The sequence below is a fragment of the Sturnus vulgaris genome, chromosome 2 (assembly GCF_052056855.1).
Source record: "Sturnus vulgaris isolate bStuVul1 chromosome 2, bStuVul1.hap1, whole genome shotgun sequence".
Taxonomy (NCBI): Eukaryota; Metazoa; Chordata; class Aves; order Passeriformes; family Sturnidae; genus Sturnus; species Sturnus vulgaris.
This window is the reverse complement of record NC_142244.1, coordinates 50,917,240-50,944,770: the sequence shown is the minus strand read 5'-3', so window position 1 is coordinate 50,944,770 and position 27,531 is coordinate 50,917,240. Positions and strand designations below refer to the sequence as shown.

General features: G+C 38.8%; 2 protein-coding genes across 7 annotated transcripts in view; one reads left to right on the top strand and one right to left on the bottom strand.

The window, feature by feature from the left end:
* The window catches only part of FLT1 (fms related receptor tyrosine kinase 1), a 108,798-nt gene extending 100,600 nt beyond the window's left edge, over positions 1–8,198 (top strand). Inside the window, exons 27-30 of the mRNA XM_014879648.2 lie at positions 24–154; positions 555–639; positions 1,459–1,550; positions 6,233–8,198. Of these exons, the coding sequence (XP_014735134.2) occupies positions 24–154; positions 555–639; positions 1,459–1,550; positions 6,233–6,437 (513 nt within the window). The 3' untranslated portion in view covers positions 6,438–8,198. The remainder of the gene's footprint in view (positions 1–23; positions 155–554; positions 640–1,458; positions 1,551–6,232) is intronic.
* Positions 8,199–9,551: 1,353 nt separating this feature from the next.
* The window catches only part of PAN3 (poly(A) specific ribonuclease subunit PAN3), a 79,704-nt gene continuing 61,724 nt past the window's right edge, over positions 9,552–27,531 (bottom strand). For 3 of the 6 annotated variants that reach the window (XM_088159527.1, XM_088159530.1, XM_014879656.2), the window contains 7 exons: positions 26,697–26,862; positions 26,205–26,292; positions 20,135–20,274; positions 19,267–19,396; positions 16,313–16,377; positions 15,450–15,588; positions 9,552–12,494 (listed from right to left, as the gene is read on the bottom strand). In XM_088159527.1, the coding sequence (XP_088015653.1) occupies positions 12,354–12,494; positions 15,450–15,588; positions 16,313–16,377; positions 19,267–19,396; positions 20,135–20,274; positions 26,205–26,292; positions 26,697–26,862 (869 nt within the window). In that variant the 3' untranslated portion in view covers positions 9,552–12,353. Of the gene's footprint in view, positions 14,328–15,449; positions 15,589–16,312; positions 16,378–19,266; positions 19,397–20,134; positions 20,275–26,204; positions 26,293–26,696; positions 26,863–27,531 lie in introns of all 6 variants that reach the window. The other 3 variants (XR_015801396.1, XM_088159529.1, XM_088159528.1) reach the window with 3 other exon arrangements.

Genomic DNA, 27,531 nt, shown 5'->3' with positions numbered 1-27,531 from the left:
TTCCATTTCTTGTTTGCATTTAGGAAGGCAAAGACTACATACCCCTCAGCACAATATTTACAACAGAAAGTGGGCCTCCCCCTACATCTGACCCTTTGTGCAATGAAACTTTTCCTGTTACAAGCTCAAGTTGTGGAAGCACTGAAAATGTCAGGTGAGATAAGTAAGATTAAGAATGTGTTTGTTTGTTAGGGGTGGTAGCTCGCTGCATAGCCCAGTTTGGATGTGGATGGGAGAAAACACTCAGAGACAGCCCACAGGTGGCCTGAGTGTCCCACCAGCTACCAAGTCACCCACTGCTGTGGCTCTTTGGAGTGCCCCTGCCCAGGGGGAACCTGCAGGCGACAGGGCTCAGGCACTGTGACAGGCACAGCTGTGTGTACCCCAGGACTGGGGAGTGAGATATGGGTGGGGTCTGGTTAACAAGTCCCTTTTGTATGACCTACCTCAAAGACAGCTGGGAACTGACTAAAGAAACAAACAAATACCCAACACTTTCTGCTTGTGCACTTCACACTCTCACCAAAAATTGTCCTGCTTCTCTTGTTGAACAGATACGTAAACACTTTCAAGATAACCCCCCCTCAGCGCATAAAGACATTTGAAGAGCTTCCCATCAAGGAAACACTTGTATTTAATGTAAGTGGGCTAAATGATATGCCATGTATTTATTTTTATTTATGTGTCAGATTTATACAGCGATAATCAGGCCAGGGGGTTACTGCTTTGTCAGCTCTAACTGATACAAGGTGAAGGATTAGCTGTACTTGCAACAAGAGGTTATCCCACTGCCCTACAAATTGGGGTCAGAGATCCTTGCTGGCCATGTCATGGGCTGCAAACACTCCTTCTGTGACAAGAAGTGGTCAGTTCCAGTAGGTCTGCAAGATATAGCTACCACCTGGTGTGGGAGAGACTTAAAATCCCTTGGATCTGCATTTTCATCTGAACAGCAGTAGTGCACAAAGGAGGACTGTGAGTCCCTTTTCCATCGGAGATCCCTGGTAGGAACGAGTCCTGTTACCAGATGGACAAGCTGGAGCCATGTCTAACAACGGTACACACACCCAATGTGTAGGGATGGGCATGGGCGAGAGGCTGGGGAAAGCTTTTAGCAACCCAGTAGAATGCACTGAGCAGCAGGAGGTGGGAAAGGCACAGTGGTGCTCACAGGGTTGAACTGGTGGCTGGCCAGAGCCTCAGACTGCATGTAGACATTTTTCTTCTAGCACCCCAGACCTGCATTAACATTACCTGTCTGCTGCACCCTAAAGCACGGGTGGTTTGGAAAGGCACCATTAAATACCAGTGCACTGCAACACCTCCAGCAGCACAGAGCTGCTGTCTCCTAAGCTGTCTAAGTATCAATGACCAGAAGGATGCTGGAAATCAGACCAAAGAGGAACTGAGTCCTTTGTAAAATACAGTCAACACCTGCATCTTTCTTTTTTCTTCAAGGATTATCGAGCAGACAGTGGGATGGTGCTGGCTCGAGAGGAACTGAAACGCTTCACATGGACAGGCAGCAAGCAGAAATGGACACTCTTTGGGTCTGTATTTTATGTTGCCTTCCTCTCAGGTTACAGATGGCAAAGGAGAATTCAAGGTCCGTGCTAAATCATGGCTTGTGAAAGTAGCTGAGGTGTTCCCAGTCCCTGCAAACACTCTTGCTGAGGTGTGTCCTGCTTGGTTGAATCAATAGTCAATCATCTTCCACACCTCTGTCCTTGAGGAAGCAAATAGCCCTCAACCCCTTCGATGCACATCAGCAATATGATTTCTTAGTACTTATTGATCCACCTAATGCTCAATTTAATGCCGGTGTCAGAGAGCACTGAACTAAGGTAGGAGGCAGGTAACTGTAGGAAACAAGCCCTTAATAATAGGGGAGGAGGAACGTGTGGCTGTGAAGGATTTGCAGTTGTTTCTGCAAGTCCCAAGGGCACCCCAGCTGGGACAAGGCCCCCTGTGCTTGTTTTTGCCCTTCTTTTCCATGACTCAGCTAAGCACGGCCCATTTAACACCCATGGGCTCAGGATGCTAAAGTGGCAACTTTACAATAGATGGATGTGAGGGCCTCACTTCTCTTCCTGCCTTTAAGCACTTGAATATATTGGCCATCTTCCTCCACCTAATTCCTGACAGCTGCCCAAGCAGGGAACTAGGGCTGCTCTAAGAAATGCGTTGCACTGACATGAACTCTCTGTAAATGGGAAGTGTTTATTTTCTCAGTGCCGGCGCTGCATCAGTTCCCAGCCGCTGCAAAGCTGGCAGTGTCCTGGTTTCAGCTCACTGCTCTTAGCCAGCCCGGAGACTGCCCAGACCCAACCCATCGCTCATCTCATGCTGGCAGGAGGTCAAGGCCAGCCTGCCGTCCTGCCAGCACCAAACTTGTCAGTGCCTTGCAGTTGGGTAGGTTGGGAGGTGTAGCATTGTCTCAAAGAACAATCAGAGCTGGCTGAAACGTGCGATCAAGGCAGAGAGGACTCGCTTCATGAAAAATTCCAGTGACTTCGAGGGCGTTGGTTGAAGGCACAGGAATACGTGTGGGAGAGCGCACACTCACAGGGCTAAACGTGCTGCTGGCAGCAGCCTACAGTGCAGCGCTGCTCATGCGTGGCAAAGCCAGGGCAACACAAGCCACTCTGAACAAATGTTGGGAAACTCTTTCTCCTGCCTTGACCTTTCAGAAAATAGGCTCCTGAGCAGTTTTATGGTACTTCAGCTCTGTCACGGCATGTTGTCTTTGGAGGAGCCAGGGACTACAGAGCTTGGAGTGTGCGTGTGGATATTACAGGGTTCCAAACGATGCCATGTTCCCTAGAAGTGCTGTAACTCATTTTCTGGGTATTTCTGAAGGCTGCTGTCACAAACAACACGACAACTTTCCCAAATGAAATTTACAAAATGCCTTTTTCTTTGCATGGCACAGAATGCACGGAGTATGTTCCGAGCATCCCTCCATAAGCACATTAAGGGGCATTTTCAAATACAGAAGGAAAAGGAATGCTTGGATAAGAAAAAATATGGAACTGAACAGTGGCTGCTAGAACATAAATCCTTGGGAAAACAGAGCAGTTGATTGAGATCATACAAGGTCATCTGGCCTGCAAGCTAAACAAGTGGTACTGTAGTGCTGTGCCAAAAGGCACTCATGGACATGAACAAAGGCAGTGACTCTTCAGTCTGCACACATTCCTAAAAGTGGTAGCATCTTAGCTAAGCATCCTTTACTTAAAATTAATTGGAGCAGTAAATAAATACCCCTGAACTTTGTACTGAGCAAGGTGGAACCTGGAGGGGTTTGACACATGGAAAATGATCTAAGCAGATGTACAGTCCTGCATCTTCACTTGCATTGCAGGCATCCTGCTCTGCATTCCTGTGCTCACTCTTGTGCTGACATTTCAGCTTGGCTTTTCTTGCAGGGAGCTGATTCAGGTTGCCAGACTGTCAGAACAGTTTCTGAATGAGCAGTAGCAGCTCACTGACAGGGTAATCGGTGCCAGCAGCAGGCTGAGGATGAGTTTCACCTCCCTTTGGCAGCAGCTTACCTATGGTTAGATCCCTTTCCTGTAACAAAGCATTGGAATCCAGATTCAGACTGGGCAGAGCTGAAGAACTTGCATAATGTGGAAGGAGCCAAACCCAGAGCACCCTACCTGTCTCCAGAAGCACACCCAGGGTTTGTTTTAGAGGAAACTGATCAGCTGACTGCAGAAGAGATCCAGCACATGCAGTAGTGCTTGCTCAGTATGAGCAAGCCAAGAGCCAGGCCCAGGGCAGAGCAGAGCAGGGAGCCAGTCTGACAGTGCAGGAGTACCCCACTGACCCTGGCAAGGAGCCTTCCCTTGGGCTTCCACTTCTCTAGCCTAGGGAAATGCACTAATGCCAACACTCACCCTTGATTTCACTATAGGAAAGAGCATCAGCCCAAAGCCTGGTGAGCTCCTTAGGCCCAGGTGGTGGCCAGGAGCATGAAACAGAAATGGTCTTGGACTTGCTAATGCCAATGAGATTAAAAATGATATTCTGAACAGAAGGAAGAGAAGTAAGTTTTTCATAATGTAAGGTCTCAGGTCAAAAGACCCTGGTAGAAAGGTCTGGGGGCCATTTTCTGAGCTGTGCTCCTCTGCAGATAAAAAGGATCCCAACTGCAACCCTTTTCTAGCTTTTCAGTATTGGTGAAAAAGCCCAATCCAAGTAAGCCAAAATCTTTGGGCTGAGGCAAACCCTTGAGTAAATTGCAAAGCCAGAAAAACAGCAAGAATTCCACCTCCTGTGAGCTGGAACAAGCATCTCAAGAGCTGCAGCCAGCCTCTGACCTCACTCTGGTCCTGAACATGGCAAGAAACCAGCAGCCATTTCCTCCAACAAACAATCCCAATTAAAGACCAACTAAACACAGTTTCCAATTTACATTCCTAGATTGGCAAGAAGATAGTCCACAGCTAGAGAAGCCTTTACTGACTGTAAACTCAGACTCAAAATGAAGCCTGACTACAGATGCCAAAACCCCTTGAGCTCCCTCAAAGATTTTTTGTGGGAATGCATGCCTAGGTATAGCAGTAGACCAGTATAAAAGGTTTATTAAAGCAGAAGCCAAGTCTAGCTCACAAGAAGAATCTCAGGATGCAAAAGCTTGATCAGGATGAAAGGATCAAAGCAAGACAGTTTTTAGGCTTGTAACTTGTCATGTACACTCCACTTCTGCCAGCTCCCGAAGACTCACAATTACAATGTAAGTCACAGAGGCATTTCTCTTTAAACCCATCACAAAAAGTCCACTGCATCTGTGACTAACCTTGTCATAGTTATCCTAAGGCAAGTACTTCTGCATCTGCCACCAGATGCGATATAAAAATATAGGAGGCATCTGCAATCCTCATCACAAGTGCTCCTCCTCATGAACTCCATTCATCTACTAATAAATGTAATGTGGTGGTCTTCTTAGGGACATCTTCCAATTTCCTACAGTAGGATACAAGACCGAGACCATACTCCTTAGAAAACCACACAGGCTTGTGAATTAAGAATTTGAGAAACTGTGACATCTAAGAGGAACTTTTAATCACAAATGGTCCTGTGCTACTATTTCTGTAGTTTGATTTAAAGACCTAACAGTACAAGATAAAATGAAAAGTAAAACCCTGGGCTCTGCAAGCCTCAACAGATGTTCTGTCTTCTCTGGAATTCGAGACTAGGGCTGCCAGTGTTTCCAATCTTATAAATGGAGAGGAGTGGATTGTCCACGAACTTATAAAAATACAGGGGAGGAAATCTAATTTTAGACACTGTGGTCCAATGTTTACTTTAAGATTTCACATGTAAACAGTGATGGAAAAATGCTCTGGCTTATCCTTTGTCTATATATAAATCTTTGGTATCCAGGTTCAATGATGTGAAAATTCTCTTGGCCCCAATTTTCTTCATTATTGAAAGAGCCCTTTTAAGCACTGCAATCTCTGAATACAGGTGAGAAAGTGCCATAAGGGAAACCCTAAAAATTGGTTTTGCTGAGAAGACATTAAACTCCTCTTTGTAAAGGGCATCTTCTAAAAGGCAGCCTACAGGATAACTGGTCCTTTTACGGAACAGGAAAATTCTAATTCAAAACAGCAGTTCATGGCAGCTGCCAAAAGAAGCCAAAAAGAAGACAGACAGACCTCATGCCCTTCCTCACAAAAACCAGCCATTTATATTAGAAATTCATCCCAGCATTAGGCTTTGGGAACACATACACTAATAGTTTTCTACTTTTGCCTCAAGGCTTGAGGCCTTTCATCACTTCACTCCTGCACAAAAATCCCAGTTCCCTTAGGAAGAAACATTTAGATGTGGGGATACACTGCCTCAGCATCAGCAGAGCTGCCAGACACTCCGCACTACTCCACCCTGCAATGAAGTTTCACTCCCCAGCACCTATCACAAGTGAGCAATTGGAGCTTAGGCTGAGCAGTCAAGTACTCCCCCCAAGCAGCAAGACTGATATAATGCACAAACACCCTTAACAGTGATGTTCACTCACAGCACCTCTGCTCTAGAGGGGACTCAAGAGGGAACACGAAGGCTCCTTCATTCGTATGTTCTGCACTGCCACGGAGCGAGCCCATCTGCATCAATGCCCTTCCCCATCATGTGAGAATAAGCTTGTGACCTGGCTTTGCTCAAGTCACTAAACCAAAAACCTTTACATGTTATGAAAGCTTACAATGACACTGCTCTATTACAGGGTTAAAGGTGCCAGCAGGAGCAAGGAGTCAGTGCTTTCTGGAATAACCAAGCCAAGAAGCTTCTGCAGTTTCAGCTGTGACCAGCTCAGTGACTCCAAGCGAAGATACACCTGTGGGTATGCGATGCTGGAGAAAATGAACGCCAGCCGTTCTCCTCCTCCTGACTACAATTCTGTTGTCCATTATTCTCAGCCACCAGTTTAAGTTCTTCTAGGCCAAGATCTAAACATGCAGGTTCTTAAGAAACACTGTCAGTTTAAAAACTCTGGCCCAAATTATTTTTAAAAAGCATATAACTTAAAAACTTACCATTGGCTTAATCCCAGTGAGCTTTTCTAGCAACTGCAGCACACTTATTCAAAATATGGCGAAGTATTATTGCTTAAACCTTGACTTTCCCAAATGCTCCACACCAATAGCTTTCACTAAAAATGCCAAGTGCTTCAGCATCCAGGAAAATCTGGAAGGCCATTATTACAGCCTCCGCTCAGACTTGGGTCACTTCTGTTCTGAGGCAGCTAGGAGCCCTAGAGACCTGGGAATCTGCACCAGACACTGAGGTATTTGTATCCTATTGCTGGGGTATGTGTTGTGCTGGAAAATAAAGAAGCCTTCAAGAAGATAGAAACTAGAAACAGACCACAAACTGTATTTTAAATGAAAACTACTTTGAGAAACTTGTGGGAAGGCTGATGCTCTGGGGAAGCTGAATAAGCTAATTGGGGATGGGGCATTATATGGATCTTACCGCTCCAGATGGCAGACACAGTAGGGAGCCTTGCAAGACAAGAATTTAAAATGTGTTGGCAAGGATAGAGGAGAACTAAGACCAGATCCAGGGCTGTAACAACAGGGAAAACATAAATTCTGTTTGGACAATCCTGCTGAAATCAAGTAAATACTGAAGTTTTGCACTTTGTCAGTAGGCCAACATGCACACACTGGAACCAAACCACAAGGCAGATAGGTTAAAGCCAAGCTCTGTTCACAAAACCTCATGGACCTTCTAAAACTGCACTGATAATATTTTATTTACAGGAATCTGTCTGAAAAGACATAATGGCTATTAGACTGCAGATACTTTAATTCATCACTAGAGAGTTTGAAGAGATTAGTTAGAAATTACAAGACAATCTGTAAAGTTAGGGTAGCTTTTCTATGAAGACACCTTAATTTCCACACTTAGTTACAAGTATGTACAGGAATAAAAATGAATCATTCGTTTGCAGCAGATTTTTGTATAGCATCTCAGAAAGGTTGTGAGTGTTCTTTGCTGAAGATGCATTGGGATGCATCCATTCCCTTTCACCTTTGAATGCAGTATTAAAATGAGAGTTGGACATTTAACACAGTAGCATTGATATATGCCAAATCAATTACAGCCCAATATCAGCTTCTTATGGTCCACTAAAATATTTATTAACTCAAATGCTACATGTTACACGATCTCTTGATCTCTCAGAATTCAGCTAAAGAGCTGTGAATGTAACCCACTAACAAACTTTAAGGCAAATGACCTTCTGCATATTTACAAATAAAAACTATCTTTGATATTCAAGCAAAATAAATATGTACCACTACTTCTAAGCTAAGTACCTCTGCACAAGAGATCATCAGTTTTAAGTATCTATTGCACTGTCTCGTTGGTAAAGTATATTTGACCTTGATCAAAACAAAAGTTTCAGAACTGTTTTGTTACTAGAATTGAGCAAGAATAGTTACAGGATGATGCATCTCAAAGGACATGTTTGCACAGTGTAAATATATAAATATGCTTTTATGCATAAATATTTAAGAAAACTGGATTACAAAGATTACTTTTATATGAACCCTCAAGTGTCTTCAGATGTGAATAACTCCTATTTTGTCTTGCATTTTCTGTCTTTATATAATGTATTTGACTGCTAAATTCATGTAATAAAGTTTGCGTTTGAAAAAAAAAAAATAAAATCAGAGTTCTGCCAGTGTCAAAGGCTGCTGTGGCACACAAGTCAGCACTGGGCAGTGCAAACATCTGGCACACATCCAGCCCATAGGCTGATTTTGTGAGCAAAGGAGAACAGGGAATAATCACACAGAAGGCACACTTCTCACACAGCAAAGAAGCTACAGTGACAGCCACCAGTCACTGCTCCTTGTGTGGGTGACATCTCCTAGGCTCAGCATATTTAGGAAGTGCTTACTGCTGTCTAGAGACAAAAACTCAACTCAGCCTCTGGGAGAGGCAAGGTTTCATACTGGGGGAGACAAGGCAGCACAGGGACAAACCTCCACCCAACCACCCTCCATTCCTGGTTCCTTCAGCAGCTAGAAGACGCACACCAGACACAAGGACAGCAAACAGAGCTAAGGTGTTCCCAAAAAAGCCTGTTCTGAAGCTACTGTGACAGCAGGCAGCACCTTAGGCCTGGGTTCTGTCTTCTTCAGAGAACCCCCAAATCCCCATCCCATCCATCTGAAGCTGGGGATGCTGCTTCTACAGAGATCTTCAATCAAGTGCTCTCTTGCTAAACAGCATTTGATCACCTGAGGGGCTCTCCAGGTGCTGGAAGGAAGTGGAGATGAAAAAAAAAAAAATTTCTGGGAAAGCAGAACACAATGGGATCATCAACTGCTACAGCAGTTGCATAGCTGTTGCTGCACATTACTAAGGAGGAAACTGGAGACTTGATATGTGCATCAATCAAACTTACTGTAGCTTATATAATAACATTCCTAAACCACTGCAATTTCAGCAATAATGACTCCATGTTAAATATGTGCAGGGATTATTGACAATTCACAATATATTACACAAAATTTTATCTTCCATAACCATGGTTAGCATTGGATGGGTATAGGAGATTTTAGCCCACCAGCAAAACATCTAACCTTTGCTGGTTAAAAATAGAGAAGAATAATTCTGTGGAATGAAGTTATCATGACCCCATGTGCAAATTCTCAGCGAAATTCATATACTTTGTAACTGAGCAAGAAAAGCTCAAAAAACATGGGAGCAATTGAGCAGAGCTTTCAAAAGTAGGACTTACCAGGTAAAGCAGACCCAATCAAACTGAAGCAGACGGAATTTGACTTGGGAGTTATGGAAATATGCATTAATACAATTCTAGTGAACAATATCTCAATTTTAGGACATCTGATACACTCTTAAGTGGTAAGCACTAAATACAATTTGTGACTCCTGTTAATTTAAACTCTGCATTGCAGACAGAATGAATACAAAAGAAGTATGAGATAGAATGAAATAAAATTCCAGCACCAAAGTTGAAAAGCCCTGGATCCAACTTCAGAACTTCACATTGTCAAAATAAGGCCATGTTACTTCTGGTATTCTTTATTAAAAATACTGCTGTACACATGAACAATGAAAACAGGATTAAAGATGAATAACACATACTGGGATCATGACATTAGAACTTAACATACTGGTGCTTTTTAGGGGAAGCAGTTGACACCTGAATTACTGAAACAAGGGCAAATCAAAAATACATAGGTACCCTCAACAAAATATTTACAATATAGTAAATACAGCAACAGAATTTAAAACAGGTACAAAAATTAAAATGACCAACATCAGATGATTTCAAAGGTTGTCCCTTCTGTGCTTTTAGCTGTAAAAAATAGGAAGGTCAGAAATATATTTCCCATCTGGGAGGGCACATCCTGGTGACTCTTCTTTTAAATACAGATACACAGTTCTTCCTATGAATGGATCAAACTACAACTTTAGGACAACCTTCTAAATGGAATTAAAATGGGGTAGAAGGGCTCTCCCCAAAAAAACACCCAAGGTGAACTTCAGACTGTTCAAATCATTCCCAAATACAGACCAAATAAAATAAATAGAAAACAAATCTTAACTTTTAAAAAATTTTATGTATTACCTGACACCAAATATTTTCTGCCTGACATTATGTATGAAAATTTATTAGCTGTCTATCTTTTTATTTTTAAACCAAGTCCTGAGGTTACTAGGGGCTGAAGCAAACTGACATTATGCAAATACACACAGGTTTGCAATTTAGACATGTCTTGCAGAGGGTGTGCTGGTCTAAAAAAGGATGAGAGTTCAAGCCCTATTTTACCCCTGCCTTACACTTCCACAAAATATTGGTCCACAAATTAAATTTTCAAAGGTTCCCAAACCCCACAACTGAACAGATGATCCCCTTTCATTTTCAAAGAAAACAATACTGGAAAAAACCTCAGCCCGCTTATAAATTAAGCATTCCATATTTCTTCTAGAATACAAGTACTTCTTTTTTTTGTACAAAAGAATTACAATATGATTTGTCAAAAAACATAGAAAAGACAGCTGCTCTTCCTCAAATACATGAGCTAATGATAAAAGACTGTTCTGCATGTTCACTTTTCAAAGTTCCTGTTCCTTTTATATTAAAAAGAACATTCTGGCAACTGTTATCGTTTGAATATTAAACATTATGTTCCTTTTAAAATTGCAACAATAATTGATTTTTAAACTCAACAACTGATGCTACTTAATGTGGATTCAACCACATTTTCTAAAATGTGTAAAGCATGTCCCTAGTCTTCAAAGCTTTCGATGTGAAGAGAGTTGCTTTTTTCTTGATGCAAGTCTCACGGCGGAGAATCATTTTAAAGCTTATAAAAGTGGACAGAGAAATATTAAAAACTTCTCTGAAAACTACAAATATTGAGAATTATTAAAATTGATGTCAGTAACATCAGTTGCAAGTGCTTAGAGTCTGTCCTGACCTTTTGAGTTTCCACATTTTCTTCATGGTGAGCACCCAGTGCTATTAAAACATTCAGTGCTGGGAAAGGATAGATACAGTCTTCACTACTGCTTTAAGAAAGGAAATTCCTACATATTTGGCAGTCTTCAGTATCAAAGTGTAGGTGTTTAACTAGAAATCCCATGAATACCCAAGTTTGGAGACAACTGCATGTCCAAAAATTAGAAAGGTAATTGAGGAGCAAAATTCCAGACTTTTGAGACTGAATTACTTCAGGAATATTCATGTGTTGAGTATTAGCAAAAGTAATATTACTTTGGGCTAAGCAGTGACTGCAAAGGCACAGCAGATCATTATCCCTCCAGATTCAGGCCGTAAAACTTGAAAAGCTCTTGATGCCAGACAACTGCTGTGTTTAGTTAATCTTCTTTTAACAGTGTCTTTGTATCTGTATCCAGTGTAGCGTACCATAATAAAGCTGTGGTTCAAAGAACAGAACTTTATACAAAAATTATACTGTAAATAACCTAAAGTAATACACTCCTGAAACTTCAGGCATTTAAACAATTTCTTTAAAAAAAAAATCTATTAAAAAAATTGCATAAATGTAAATGCTTCTGACTACCAGGAAAATGTACAAACAGTTTTTAAAAGGCGCTGGTTGTGTTTAGAGCACGTTTGATATGCTCCTTAAATTAAAGATGTTTCCCGTTATGCTGTATTCGTCACTTCGCTTAGACAAACTTTAAATCAAATGACAGGGGACTTTCTTTCCTTTTTGGTCAATTCACCAATACTTCACTTGACTGGTTTTAAAAAGTTGTTTCTTCTCACATTTCTTTGAGCTAACAGTGGGTGGCATACAGAGCTTGCATACAACACACTTTTACAGGTTACGAACTAAACGGTCATTAATAGAACACAATTTCTATTAAATTATTTACCTGGTCCTTTATGCTATTCTGGGTGCAAATAATATCAAAAATGAATAAATTTTGCTATATCCTCAGTGACAAAAATGTATCCCAGAAATGTCCTTGCAAAGATTTTCCCTTAAGTATACAATGTGGCAAAACTTCAGAGATCAGAAAAGTCTTAAAAAAATTAAAATTAGTGCATATACAAGTGGAAAAAATAAAAGTAGGAACATCATGCACCTGATGTGTTCCTTAATCTAAAATAAATTCTTCACAGATAAAGCCTCCAATGGCAGCCTTAGCTCTAGGATAAGTGAAACATTCTTCCCTTCAAGTAACAGTGTACCTGACTGAAGTGCAAGCAGCTTTGCTCATCTCCTGTTTGTTTCCCAAATGTGAAATGAGATGACAACAACAATTCAGCTGTAGTGCAATTTGCTATAGGTTAAGTTCCTCAGCAATGTCCTGCATGCCTTCAGCAAATACTACAACTGACCATTTGCGGCTGCAATCAGTTCTTGAAAAGTATTTTCAAAGCAGCGTTTTAAATCGCTGTAAGTTACCACAAGTACACTCTTCTCATCTCTGGAAATGAGGCTTATTTTTTCTGGCACACCAGCATCTAACTGTAACAAGAATGCAAAAGATAAAATAAAAGAAGTGTGAAAGAAATGGCAAAACATTTCCCCAACAATAAAAGCAATCAATTTATTGGCAAGTACATTGTTACAGTGCAGTTCAAATCTGCTACACAAAGGAAGGATCCAAATCGCACCACAACAACGTCCTTGCCAAAAAATCGAGACATTTTAGTCTTAACCTGACAGACATTCCAGACCTTAGGACTAGATTACCATTGTTTCCTTCCCTTTCCACAAAGCTAATAATTCTGCAATGCTATACTTCCCTGTGTAGAAAGCCTGGCAAAATTTTCATGTACTTCCTGAAGAACAAAACTAAATTTGACATTTCATTTGCACATATGATCCACAAGCCTAAACGTAGGGCAGGCAATTTACTTCTTGTCCACTCTCAAATGAGATAATGGATGGATAAGCCCCGGGTAGCCTGAAATCTGGTAGAAACCCAAACCTCACATTCGTGGCAGTACTGGAAACAAACTAGTTCCTATAGTTCCTAAGCTGTATGGTACATTTCATCCCTTAGAAAGAAAAAATTACTTTGGTATTAATCCATAATGGATAAATTTGGGGTTCAGATCAACATTTGCTTCATGTTTCTTTTCATGCTTTGTTCTGACTTCTCAAATTCAGTATTATTTTTATATACCATTAGATTCTAATTTCTAACAGAGGAATATCCTGCTTTACATGTCACAGCCCATTACATCACTGTTTCTTATATTCTCATGTCACAAGAAATGTTCCTCAATAGAGAACTATCAGACTCTTATTATGCAGAACTTTTGTAGTTTCGTTTTAGTCTATACATTTATAGTTCCACCACAGTCTTTCTTATACAAAAGGTGGGGCAGAGACAAGTGAGATATGACACTACCAATCCATTCTTTGGAAATACAACCCCAGCAGGTTTAAATATATGCATTGTATTGTTGCACTGAATAGAAAAACAATTAAATTTGTCACAGAGATGTTTCACTAGCTGCTGTCTGGAGCAACAAAGCAAGTTAGAAATTTCTTACATTTCTCTTCTAAAGTAATGTTTTAAGTATAACCTTCAAAGCTGGAATTTCCACATTTTAAAGCTGCTGCTTTGTGAATGGTTTCAGAAGGACAAAAGCAAATTAGCTTCTAATTTTTGTAGAGTAAGATAAAACCACCAGTGTCTTCCAACATCCATTATAAAGTATTTACACTATTAAGGTGTCTGTGAAATACTTTCCACTGCTCATTACCATTAGCATCATACAACAAGTCAATTAATTACCTTAAGTAATGTAGGACATGGAGGATCTGTATTGAGAAAGCCACACTGCTAACTACAAACATCAGTATTTACAGTTTTTTTTCTCTCCTCCTGTGGAGGCATAAATCAGTATTCTCAGCTAAAAGGATGCTCAAAACACTATATTGAAAAGGAAAGCTTGCCTTTTTTTTTTTTTAAGCAACAGAATAGCTTTCATTCAAAAGGAATGCTTTTGGCAGTGAAGCCCACATAACTTCTACTAGTACTTCTATAGTTTCTGAAGTGCTTTTTAGAGTGTATTTCCAAAGCATAGTTCTGTAAGCCTTACATTTTTTGTGTGCTGAACCCACAACCACAGAAGAGAAGAGCCTCTGTTTGAAAAGGTAAGCCATGAACATTTATAGAACAAGGCATTCTTTGACATTGTCTCTTACCTGACCTATGAATTCTGGACTGTCCCCTCTTGCTACAGTACTGTATGAGTCACTGCTTTCAAATCATGATGGCATTTCAATGCCTACTTGAATGTCAACATGCTTTCTTTTTGATTTAGCCTCAATCCCTTTAAAGTCCTTTTTAAAGTGATTACAGACACCAACCAGAAAGATAAAAAGGAGGTTAAAAAATGAACAGCAGTGGTCTAATAGGAGGTTAGAAACCCTGACAATTTTAGAAAAAGATTTAACTGTACAGTTATTACGCATCAAAGGATCTGAACATATTCCACTTTTTTCGGAGGAGAAAGTTGGCTATCCTAGTCCTAGAAAAGAAAATATTGGGCACTAAAACTGTATTGTCAGTGTCTGCATCACCATTCTCTACAGAGCAAGTGAAATTACCAAGCAGCTACAAAAACAGCAACAAAAAAAAAGTGCAGTATCTTAGTCTCCCATGAATTATTGAAGTTTGGCAGAACAATGGAAAATAAGTTGAAAGCTGATCTACCAATAAAAAAATAATCAGCTCACATACTTTTTAATTTATGGAGCAAGACAAGTTCTTCATCTACTGAAGATCTAGTAGTCTCTCACCCATCTCCTGCTATTAATCATGAGAGTGCTCAGATAAAATTCTGCTTGTGGTGCAGCTCTTACAAAACTGCAAATAGCTTTGTTAAGTCAACCTCGAAAAACAAAGGGTTGGAGAGGCTAGGGAAGTTATTATAGAAGTGGACTTAACATTTTAAGTCACAAATTTTCCAGCACTGTTCTAGATGGCAAGAATTTTGCACAAATTTATGTTGCAGTTTCCTTCCTGTATTCTACTCAAGTCAGCACAGTTTAGGAATAGATCTTGCCTTATGACCATCCTTAGTGATAACTATCAGCAGAAATCTCCCCCAGTTAAAGGAGTATTATGGATCCTTTATGCTGTGTTGAAAGACCAGAGTAGCATAAAGGGACCAGCATTGCTAACCCACAGAAATCAATGCATTCTAGAATGAAAAGTTAATACTGTATCTCACACTATATTAACATTTTTTTTTAATATTCATGTACTAGTTTTTATAAAATATCCATAGATGCTGGAATATTAGCTTAGGGAATAAATGGTTTTAATCCAAAACGGGGAAAATAACCACCAGCTAAACCAACGTCATTAACCTTCCAATGCCAACTTGCATTGCAGTGGAATATCTTTTAAAGAAAGCTAACCCAAACAAATGTTTAAAAGCTAACTGAAGTACAGTGTACCTTGTTAAGACATGAGATAATGTGACTGAGGTCAATCCAAGGAGTACCCGCTTCTGTCACCTGATGGAAAAGGTGATCTCGAAAGAGCTTTAGTAAATACCTGTCTCCAGTTTCTGACCACGTTGGGTCCTTCTGAAACCTGGTAGTGTACAACAAAGGCTCATATTAAAATTCAGTAAGTTAACAAAAAATCAAACCCAACACATATAAAAGACACTTCAATCTCAGATGAGCAGTCTTATTGCACAGCTAATCTACCTGCTATAAATTGCAATTAAATTAGTCACTCCCTCCCCACAAACAGAAGATAACATACACAAAAACTTTCTCAACTGCTTGAGCACCTAAAGCTAATGCCTTCCAATAGCCACAGAAAAATAACGGAAGAAAGCAAAAGTTATTTGCAACAAGTTTACTGTGTAAAACACGTGTAGAAATCTGTATTATAAGCATAACTCTAATTTTATGCAAAAGGATGGAAAATAGACAATGAATACTTCATTTTGATGTGGTTAGTTAATAAAAAAACAAGATGAAAACTCACTAGCTTAAAACCAGTATCTACATCCTTTGCTTCAGTTAAAGCAAGCTATGGATTTCCTCCAAAACTACTGCCACTCACAAGAGACTGCTAAGAGAAACCATACTAAATATAATGAAGCCAACTTTGGCATATCTACTTGTAGCCTTCTCCTGTCAACTTAAAGTTTTGGTCAAAGTTGCTTATCTATTTTTTCTCAAGGCTTCTTAAATACTCATTTCTTCTGGGGAAAATATAGGGGAAAACATTTAGCTTAAATTTATGAAGGAAGAAAGTGCATTGCAAACTAAGTTTCTAAACCACAAAAATAAGTATTTCTTACTCTGGCCTCTCATTGATTGTTCCCAATTTTGCTAGAAGCCTAAACAACCTTCCATTTTGCACCTCCTAGAAAACAAGAAAAAGGTTATTAAGAGTCTCTGAAACAAAATTAGGACATTTACTTGCAAAACATACATGGTATTAATGCCAATGAAGCACCATTAATTACAAAGACATATATTCAAAGAAGAGGGTATAATTTTTTCCACATAGAGGTCAAATGCTCATTTTAGCACTTCAAATTCTAATGTGGAGATTCAGCAACTAATAATACCTCTTTGTCCAAGCAGGAACTGGACCAGGCAACCTATTTCTTTGTGGAAATATAAGCCTAGTCTCTTGCCAGCCTATACTCACAGGTATGCTAAAATACAGTACATTAAACAAGAATATGGGTTTTTTTATATATATACGCAGACACATACATAGTTACCAAAATATGCAGAAATATGCATTACATCACCTTATTTCAGGAAAAGACGAGAAGAAACAATCTACCAGATTAGTTTTTCAGGAATGCTTTGTAGGGCATTATTAGTAAATATTTAGCAACAACATAATCAGATTAATACTCAAATGATAATTGATTGCAAAAGTAATTTTGAAACCATTTTTTTTTCAAAGCAGTTAAGAATCTAAGTCTCAAAAGAGTATAAATGCTGAGTTCATAAATTATAGAAATAAAGCACTGACAATGAGGTCACACAGAGGCAGAACATTAGAATTACAGATGCTTAGCAAACATACAATTGAAAGTTGATTTAGCATGTTTTTCCACATCACTTAGGATGCAGTAAAAACAATAACATCCTAGTTTACATTAAACAAAAAATTAATTCGCAGTGTAAATCAAAGTTTATACTGTCAGGAAAAGATCCTCTCTGATATTTTTCACATTCTCCAGTGGTTCAGGTCTACAACATTATTCATGCTAAGATGCATCTAATTCCATGCATGATCATATTGATTTCAAATTATTTCAGTCTGAAGTAGATTACAGTGCACAGCTGGGTAAATAAAGTAGGTCTAGGTGCTAACAGCCTGACCTTGGACAACCTATGGGTTGTAGATTTCTATCAATAGTCTAGAAACACACTGGAGAACAGCTTGTACCACAGCAGTAGCTATACTTAAAGAGACTGATATGGAAAACCAACCCTGTCCAGCTAGCCAAGGTCTACTATTTGGTCTAACCTCCAAATTTATTTTTGGTATGTGGTCAAATACTCAAAAGCCAAAACTACATCTGTCTGAAGTTCACTGCCTTGCAGATTACCAGTCAACAGTGACACAGCTGAGCAACAACACAGGCACTAAGTCTCCAGGCAGCCTCTCTGCAGGCTTAGTGGCCTGTAAGAAGGGAGATACTCTCCATAGGGCTTGGATAAACTGAGGCTTTGAGTGCTGTTACATCAGTATCATGAATGTAAAAGTGAAGAAAGGAATAGCATAATAAGGTCACTGCTCTGTGAAAAGTGAGTGTTATAAAGATATTAACTGCACACAAACCACTCCCAGCATCAGAAGTCCCTCAGCTACAGATGACTGCATGCTTGGACAATATGAGGAAGAAAATCACACATGCTAGTCTTTTTCTAATACTCCCTCCAAAGCATTTGCCTTGGGACAAAATTGAACAGATGGTACTAGGCTAGACTTAAGGGATCCTGTAGCTCTGATGCTAATGGAGGGGATGTCATAGCACAAACAAGTTCCAGCATGACAGCTAATGCCACTAAGAAGTGGAATTTATCACTGTCAGGTAAACAGCTATTGCCAAACTGAGGGCTAAGTAACAACTTGTATTTATAGTAGCTCTGTCCACCTGCCACTGACAAGCAATTGTTCAAACAACCTGACTAAAAATACAAAAATTCTAACGCTGATCACAGGGCAGTCTTCACCTTTCCTGTGGGAAAGAGTCCATCTGTCCAGCTTTGTGCAGGCCACCTTAAGAACAAATGATCTTAAACACCTCAGGAGAAGATTGATTCTGATAAAGTGGGCACCCAGCATCAAGATATTGCCTGGCTATTCTACAGCTCCTTGTTTGTGATAGATTTCAGCATCTTCCATCAAGGAGGGGAAAACTGTTCTCCAACAGGACAAAATTGGAGAAATCAAGAGAACCAGAGTCCATCAGAATCCTAAAGACTTGCCTACTGTCTCTTAAAAGTTCTCAGTGAGGGGTTATAACGGAGTGGAATCACAGGACTTGAATAACTCCTTGGGTAATACCCTATCCCACACCTTTTCAAGGCCATGAAAGCATTCTTCAATATATCTCAGTCCTGGTACTGAGACAGAAATCCTGCTGTCAATTGCTTCAGACTAAGAGACACTCCTTCCTGTTGAACAAATACACCCTGACTTGATACATAGTACATATTTCCTTTATAGCTAGCACTTGATACCTTGACTGAACACTACAGACCCCCACAGCCAGAGAGCATGCTTCAGGAAAGCTGAACACATCATATCCACGAATTAGAACTCATTCCAAAAGGAAAACATATGAGAGAGGAGACACCAGCATCCAAACCTAAAAATTTAAGAGGCTGTATATACACTGCTGTATAACCTCTGGCACACATTACATGACCTACATGATGCATGTAATTATCTACATGACATACATGGCCTTGTTTACTCAGAATGCTATTTTTAACCATGCTATAAAGAACATAATTTCCCCAAGACTACCGGTTAGAAATGAAGATGTTACTTCAGTTAAAACACAGCTGAGAACATCTTAAAACTAGGCATTCTTGAAGCTCTGGGGCTTTCAAAAGCCTGAGCTTAGAGTTGTCAAGCCTTCAGACAGATTACTTAGGTTAATAAACAAACAGAAGGAAAAAAAAGCCAACAGAAACCAGTAGAAAGCATTCCCTTTTAAGCTACAGCTCTAGGAACACCGACTACAGGTCTTCCTGCAGGAATTATTACATGATTTACCTTAGCTAGGTCTTCTTCTATAACATCATTTCGCATCTGAGCAGCATCCAACTGAGTATAGAATCGTGCACCAATCATAGGCATGATATCATTTACACTGCGAAGCCTGTTTTGGTCGGTCAGCAAATACCTGCCAAAATAACCCAATCACCACAAGATTACTTCCTGCAAATGTCAGACATTATATTCAATTATGTTTTTATAACTATTTGACTTTTTGTATTTAATACACAAAGTTCACAATTGTTATGTTTTAAAAGAAGATACCATCCAAGTAAACATAATTAATTTGCATGTATACATTGAGTCAGTTATTTAAACAAGACAAGAGTATACTTTCACAAAACTGCACAGTTCACCCCATTCAAACAGCAAGAACATATACAAAGAGAGAAGGATGCAGATTCACACTGTAATGCAATTGTTTTCTCAAATGAGGAAAGGAGAAAAGACTTCTACTTTTCTCGCTCAGGCTACAAGGGGAAAAAGGCTGACTATACTGAAATAACACAAAAAAAATATGCAGCCAGAAAAAAAAAACTAGCACTCAGTGTGCCTATTTCTCAGTACCTTCTGAACCTGTAAGATAAGACTAGCACACTGCTATTTTAGAGAACACACAATAAAGTCCAGTATTGAAGACAACCTAAAATGCTTGTTTTGTCTACATTCCTAATTCTTACTAAGAGCTTTACCAGTATTATTAAAAAAAATTATATCAATATTTAACAGTGCACCAACCAGGGAGACACTCAACAACAGATTTATTTGTAATCCTACTTACATTTAAAGACATCATTTGATATTTGCATTTGTATATATAAAAAATGCTACAATTTCCTTTAAAAGATTTATTAAACAAACTTACAAAATCAGATTCTTCAGATCAGAGGAATAGTTGATTGTCACCAGTTCCATTGCTTTCTGCAAATTCTCTCTCTGAATTCCTGATAAAGAATTGCAAGCCAAAGCCAACACAACTTTCCCCAGGGAGATCAGATCTGCTTGCTAATAGGGAAAACACACACAGGTAAAAAATTCTTAGTATAGATAAATACTACCTATGGTACTAGATGGTATTAAAGAGAGACAGTTCTTCAATAAGCTTAGAAGAATTTGAGCACTAAAGTAAGTACTATTCAAATCACAGTTCGATATGATTGTTCAAGTTACAGTAGTTAAAATGTACAGAGGAAAATCTGTCCTGACACCTAGCAATTTTTAAGTACTATATTTATCTTTGAATGATCAAAATTTACCTATTTTTAGTTTAAGGACAGTACCAGAGAGAACTGTGTAGTGAACAGAAGCTCTGTAACGAGGTTCTCTGAACCACCCACCTGCTCAATCCTGAAAAGTCAAGGAGTTGGTGGCAAAGAGCAAGTCTTCTCAATACGAGATGTAGAAATAAAAGGATTATTTGTTAAACTGAAACCAGCATTTTCTGCAATCATATCTTTTCAATCTAGCCATCCACTGTGAATTCCATACTGGGATCCACACCACATTCCAGCACACGATATTACCATTTTAACAAATTGCTCAAATATTTTCATCTCTGATGGACAGTGTGAAAAGATCTGAACTGTGCAAAATAACAGGCCTGTACGGCCGACAAACAGAACAGTATAGTGTGTTATGAAGAAACCTTTGCATTACTAAACGCTTATGTTAAAAGTAGAACTACTCTTAAAAGATGAATGCTGGATACAGCCTGCTTTGCTGTAACAGAAAATTCTGCCAGTATTAATAGCCAGCCATGAGAAATGATTTTGAGAAGCTGTAATAGATTTTAAAGTCCACTGTTAAAAACAAGAACCTAATTTAGTAGCAAACGAATGACATTCATAGGATAAGTTGAACTGATTCTTTCCATGGAAAGGCTTTCAGTTGCATACAACTTGGCCAAACTTAAAAACACCTGCAGCTTTCCATGCTGGATACATGCCTCAGAGAGAATTTAACAGTCGGCTAGATATGAAATTAGAATCTTCCTGAGGTTTTCTTTTTTGAGAAAAGAAGATATTTTTGTAAAACTAAAACCATAAAAAGCTACTCGTAATTGAGAATATCAGTTCCATAGCCTAGAACAAGGCCAAGCCATTTAGCAGTGAATGCAGTCTTACAAGGAATACACCTTCTGTCGCTTCCATAAGAAAGGCTAAAAAAATCTGGGAACATTAAAAGTTCTGGTTAGAATTTGGCAGCTTTAGAAAAGTGCTGTGATGGTGAACATGCCACAGCCCTTCACAGCTCTTCCATCCAGAGGCATAACCACACTTGTTGCCTCTGGCTGCAGCAGCTGAGCAGAGCCTTCCCCGAAGCCACGTCTCCCAGGTGCTGAGGGACAAGGAAAAACACCAAACCTTTCCAGGTCTCTGAATATCCTTGCTGTTCCTATATCAAGTACGATTAAGCAGCACAATTTGAAAATTGATACACAATATGTCAGAGGTTAAAAAGCATCTTATGCTTGTAGCTAATGAAGACAGAAACAGGACATGGAAAATGAGACAGAAATAAGGATAAAGTGATTGATAAGGAGGTGGGACTGGCATTTGCCAGACTATTTCCTAAGCAATATGGAATTTCTGAGTATCAGCATTCCTTTTTTCTTTAGTAAAGAGAAGTTAGTCAGAGCAATAAGCCCCCTTTCTGGTGGGAACTCACTTTCACTAAGTAGTCAATTTCAGCATCAGCGAACACTGCTGTGGTTTGAAACAGAAGATTTTTGCTGGTACGATATCTAGAAATGTGTATCACCTGAGACAATGGCATTTTCATTATTATTTTTTCCCCCCAAAAACACTTGGGAGAAATATGTATTTGTATTAATCACAGTCTTACTTCTTTCTGCAGTCCTCTACTTTACATTTAGTACCTTTCAACTTTTAGTCATTCATAAAGATATATCCTACATAAATTCTGCATCATCACACAATGCTGAGACATTGAAAATATACAACTGCAGGCAAGACCTTATGAAAATGCTGTCTTCCTTTGCACAGGTGCTTTCATAATACAGATTGCACTCGATTTTAGAAATGGTTGAGAAAGTCTTACATTTAACATCAGATGGGAAATTTTAAATTCGAGCTTTGTGGGGTTTTGAGCATTTGACTTGCAATCTTAAAATGTTTGTTTGTTTGGTAAATTACATCTACCAGAAGAACTAGTAGAGAAGATACAACACATCAAGGCAGCCCCAAACACATAGTTTTCAAATTGCAGCCAATGATTAGCTTGTTTTAGACACAAAAGTGGCTTGGATTCATCCCACTTATTTTAGTGACTTCAAGCATTCAATCAAGAGACTGGTCAATTTAAGGTATAACTGTAATTCTGTATGACAATTCAGATTTTGAGCCAGTGTTGAACTGCTCTCTGGAAGCTGTTCACTGTTAGCTGAAACCCTGAAATAAAATGTTATCACAATACCCAATGTTTCATGTTTTACAAGAGCACAAAGACAATATTTTTCCTGTGTGACTCCAGAATCAGACTATCACCAGCTGGAAGATCCCATAAAGCTGAGAATTCCTGAGAATCAGAATACTGGTTTAAAAGCAACTAAACTACCATCCACCAACCAACTCTATCCATTCAGACCGTGTACATGACTTCCCAGAAGCTACGTTACATCATTCTTTCTGTAGGGAAGCAATCCACATATGCCTATTAAGTCCTAAACTACCCTCTAAAAATATCAGCAATTCAGCTCTTACTGCTCCTAGGTAAAGAAAGGTTAAAGAAGGCACACAATAACTACTAGACTTCCTTGCAGCAGGAACACTAGAAATATATGCTGCATTTCTGTATAGCCTTGCTAGTGCAAGGTACAGATCAATATTGGGTACAATGATTTCCTTGTTTATACTCCCTATTGTGTTTGCATGCTCCTATGGATCACATAAGTTCCTTTTGCCACAGATCTGACAGAAAACTTCTGCTATGGTAACTATCAACAGTGACAAGAAGTCTTATTAAGCTGATTCCTAACTTCAAGGAAAAGCTTTATACCTTCTAAGCACAGGCAAGCCTTTTGTTCAAAAATGCACCTTTCATGCAATTAATAGCCACCTAATTAGTAATTCAATTCGTAACTGTAACCTGTACCAACTTTATTTTTTATCTCTTGAAAGCTTTGCAAGTAAAGATATTATCAACATTTAGTTCACTGATAGAACTATTAAATAGTATTCACTAAAAACCAGCCCTAGGAGATAAACTCAGAAACAGCCCCCTTCAATAATGTCTCCCTGTTACCAAATCAAATTCAAGCATGTCAAGTGAGTAAGTTAAATGTTAATTGCATTTCTTAATTTTTTAAATCTTAAATAGGTATGTGCCACTATGCCAAATGCCCTAGATACCTCAACACTTTCTACACTTGATTTTACTAGCCAGACGTGTAAACTATTCAAATAAAACTTTTTTTTTTTTTTTACAGGATACATTTCCAAGAAACACTTTGAACCCAACATCACTTTTTCTTTTATTTTGTTTACCCTGATACACTGTATGCTTGAATCAGTATCAGCTCATCCATACTCCAGTTCTGTGGATTCACTTAATAGGATAAGTTCTGGAACTGTCCTTAAAAGAACCTCCAAATTCCTATATTTTGGTGGCTTTGTTTAGAGTCAATATTAGTACTTGAGATGCCTCTTCAAACTACTTTCTTTAAATCTGGGAAGGTACATGAGAAAGTTATTTTGGTTTGCTAAATTGTAAATATTTACTTTAAGCAAAAGCAACCTTATAGTCCTTGTTAAAACAGTAAAACTTACATTCTCTTATTTTTGTAAAGGAGAGGACTCACATTTTATTCCAAACACAGAAATATTTATTAAACCTTTTTACTGTTTCCTGTATCACCATTTAGTTTTCCTATCTGTACCTTGCAATTGACTGACACAAGACTTATGGTCTGAAGGAAGGGGGCAGGAAGTGATGTGCTGTACTTTATACAGGTTTAACCCCTGGTTTTTAACACAAGTGGCCATTCATATTTAATTTACTTATTTTTAGCTTCCCTTATCATTGCCTTTATGTAACACTTTAATGATCATAGAAATGAATGTGTTTAACACAGATTGTGAAGAACAATTGCACTCCTTTTACACAGCCCTTCACTGTTTTTGTCAAAATCTGTCTTTACATTAACCATGGGAAATAGCCAGAAAATGGCAAATCCTAACAAACATACCTTTCTCCATTGATGACAACAAGGAAATGCATGTTAGCTGGGCAGTAAACCAAGAGATAACCTACATTTAAAACAGTCACAGGAGTCCCAGAGGAATTCAGGAACTGGGTCACAGATCGAAAGGAAAAAAAGCACAAGCAGCAGCTGTTATTTTGTAATTTTATCTGGCTAGGGCAAATAAAGGTAGATCATGAGAAATGACTCCTAAATTTCAAGGAATGAACTCAGTCTGGCACCTCTGAAGGACGAAAATGGGCAGTGAAAGCCCTTATAGAAAAAGCAACAAAAGAAAATGCCGTACTGTATTTATTAATTGCAGTTTAGATCTTCCAAATGAAGCACTTAGGAGTACTTATTTCCTGATTTAGCAGTGCAACCTAAACAATTTGAATATTAACAACATATAAACATGAAAAGCCATTCCCCCTAAACAAAACTAGGCATTATCAAGCAAGTCAGCTGCTATGGTGGTAAGTACTTTTGACAGACTTGTGTACCTGCAAGTATTTTTAGATTTGTATCTCCAAGTACTTTAAATGTTTTTATTTACTTGAATGTCAAAATATCACAGGAGGGATCCCTTTCAAGGCTGAAATTAAAATACAGATGTACTTAGATTTAAAAAAAAAAACCCTCTCATTACATTGTTAGTCATGGAATCCCTTATTTACATGTATTTTCATCTTCTCTCAACTGTTTTCCACTAAACTATTATCAAAAGGCCACTGATATGTAGCTGAGAAGAGTGTGTGTGTGTGTGTGGGAGCATGAAATCCTTTGGTGTACTCCTCAAAGTACACTGAAAACTGCTTCACTGCATCATTAAAAAAAGAAGAAAATTATGTTCTAGGACATAGTCTCCTACAAGCTACTTTCTGCTGGCCAAAGTTCAAACATATCAGTTATTACTTGAAGACTCTGAATAAGCAGTTCTCACAGCGAATAAGGTAAATCATTGCAAATAAATTAAATCCAACTCCCTACTGTAGTCTTTCACTCCCAGTACAGACAGGGTATGTGATGACTGCTGAAGTAACGTACTTTACCCTGAGGGGAAGTTAGGGAAAGAGGCACTCCTGTACACAGTGATGCTCCAGATGACTGTGGAACAGTTTTTGTTAAGTCTAAAGGGGTTCTTCTTAATTCAGGAATTATGCAGAGTCCACGCTTCAGAGAACACCAGGAGAGCACGGAAAAACTAGGAGCCCAAAATAAAGATACACTAGAATCTTTTAGGTATGACGAGAGGGCCTAAATGCAGTTAATTGAAAGATCTCACTCCTCTCAACAGGTATACAACACTTATTTAGGTTAAAATCACAAAAGAAAGAGCAAAAAAAGATTACTGAATCATTATTTTTTATCTCTAACACTAAATGTAAGATTTTTCTTCTCCTTCATTTAGAAATTTCTATTTCCAGTAGTTTCTGGAAATAGAAACTTCTGACTAAAGTTTGTTAAATACTATAGTTCAACCTGTTCAGTGAGTTTGCTGAAATCTTAGAAGCAGAAGATATCAAAGTGAGAATTCACATTTATAAATTAGAAGCAAATTTGAATACTGTATGGGAGAACCAAGATCAAATCAGAAATGAAAAAAATGCACTCATTTACAGATAGATACACTGGACTACAGTTGAATTAAAGTACTTGTCTTCCGAAAGGAATCACACTGGTTTGCAGTAATCCCTTTGCTAAGCCACCAACCTAACTGGCAGTGGTGTCTTACCTGAAACTGAGCCATTAATGCCAGTGGATTATTTTGACTGTTGTCAAATGTCAAAACGTCAAAGATTCCAACACAATTAACTCGTAACCTTTAGGAACAAGAGGAGAAAAGGAAAAATTGACATTAAACTTAATTGGTTACTCCATTTTTCCTCTAGCATTCATGAAATTGTTTGATATAATAAAAGCCATTGGTACTTAGCAAATTACTATGCATCAGAAAAGACTGCTTTTACTAGTTGATAAAATGCACAGACAGTATTCAGTTTACAAATAAATCAACAAATTTCTAAACTGACAGTAGTGGGTCTGATCTGTAGTTTGAGGATAATGTATGTCTTCCCAAAATGTTTTAAAATACCTCTAAAAAACCCAAAGCTTCAGCACACTGCCTCATGCCAGCTGAGAGAACTTAGTAGCTATTTATGTATCAGGTGCACAGCCAGCAGCTGCCACGAACACAGAGTGCAGTGAGACTGAATGCTTTCATTACCTTGTTTTGCCTGTTACCAGAATCTTCGTTGGATCCATAACTCTGCACGCCAGTCCTGCTGTGTGAATGGTCCGTAAGGCAGAGCTGAGCTGCACAATATACGCCCATATCAAGGACTCTGGAAGTAACCCCGCATGCTGCCGTGGCAGAGGTCCATCATGCTGACCTAGAACCAAAATATCGTAAGCATCAATAGAAGGCTGCTGTGCAAAAAGAAAAGTACAACGTTTTGAATCATACAATTAACTCATATATTCATTTAACTCTTAATAGTCCTTGAAAGACACATCTATTTTGCTTTAAAGATGAATTTGAGAATATGATTTTTTTCATTGGCTGGTTTTGTGATTTTTAAAAAATGTTGGCAATTCATTAGGCATTATTATTTTCACTCTCATATTCAGGGAAATGATGTTTTGAAGTTTAGAATGAGCATTGGTTGGAAATTGCTCAAAGTTGTGGGTATATCAAAATATGCAGGTGCTTCAGAAGTAAAAACACCAGTATCCCAAAACAAAGAGTATGTACCACTGTAGCTGTGACATTTTACCTCCTTTACTGCAGGTAGGCTTCCCAACTAAACATTTTCTATCATCTAATAAGAGAAAAATAACAAGCTAATTTCATATTACATGGGAAAATCAGACAAAGATTTGGTGGCTAAACATCATTGAACACAACCTCATGTATGTTCTGCTATGACACAGCTCCCTGACATCACTGCATGACCCCTATTCCATGGGTGAAAGAAAGGCATTGCTTCCCTTCCAATTGGATTTGTAGTTCTCCTTTCAAAAGTAAAACTCAACCTTTGCAAACACACACTCAAATCCTA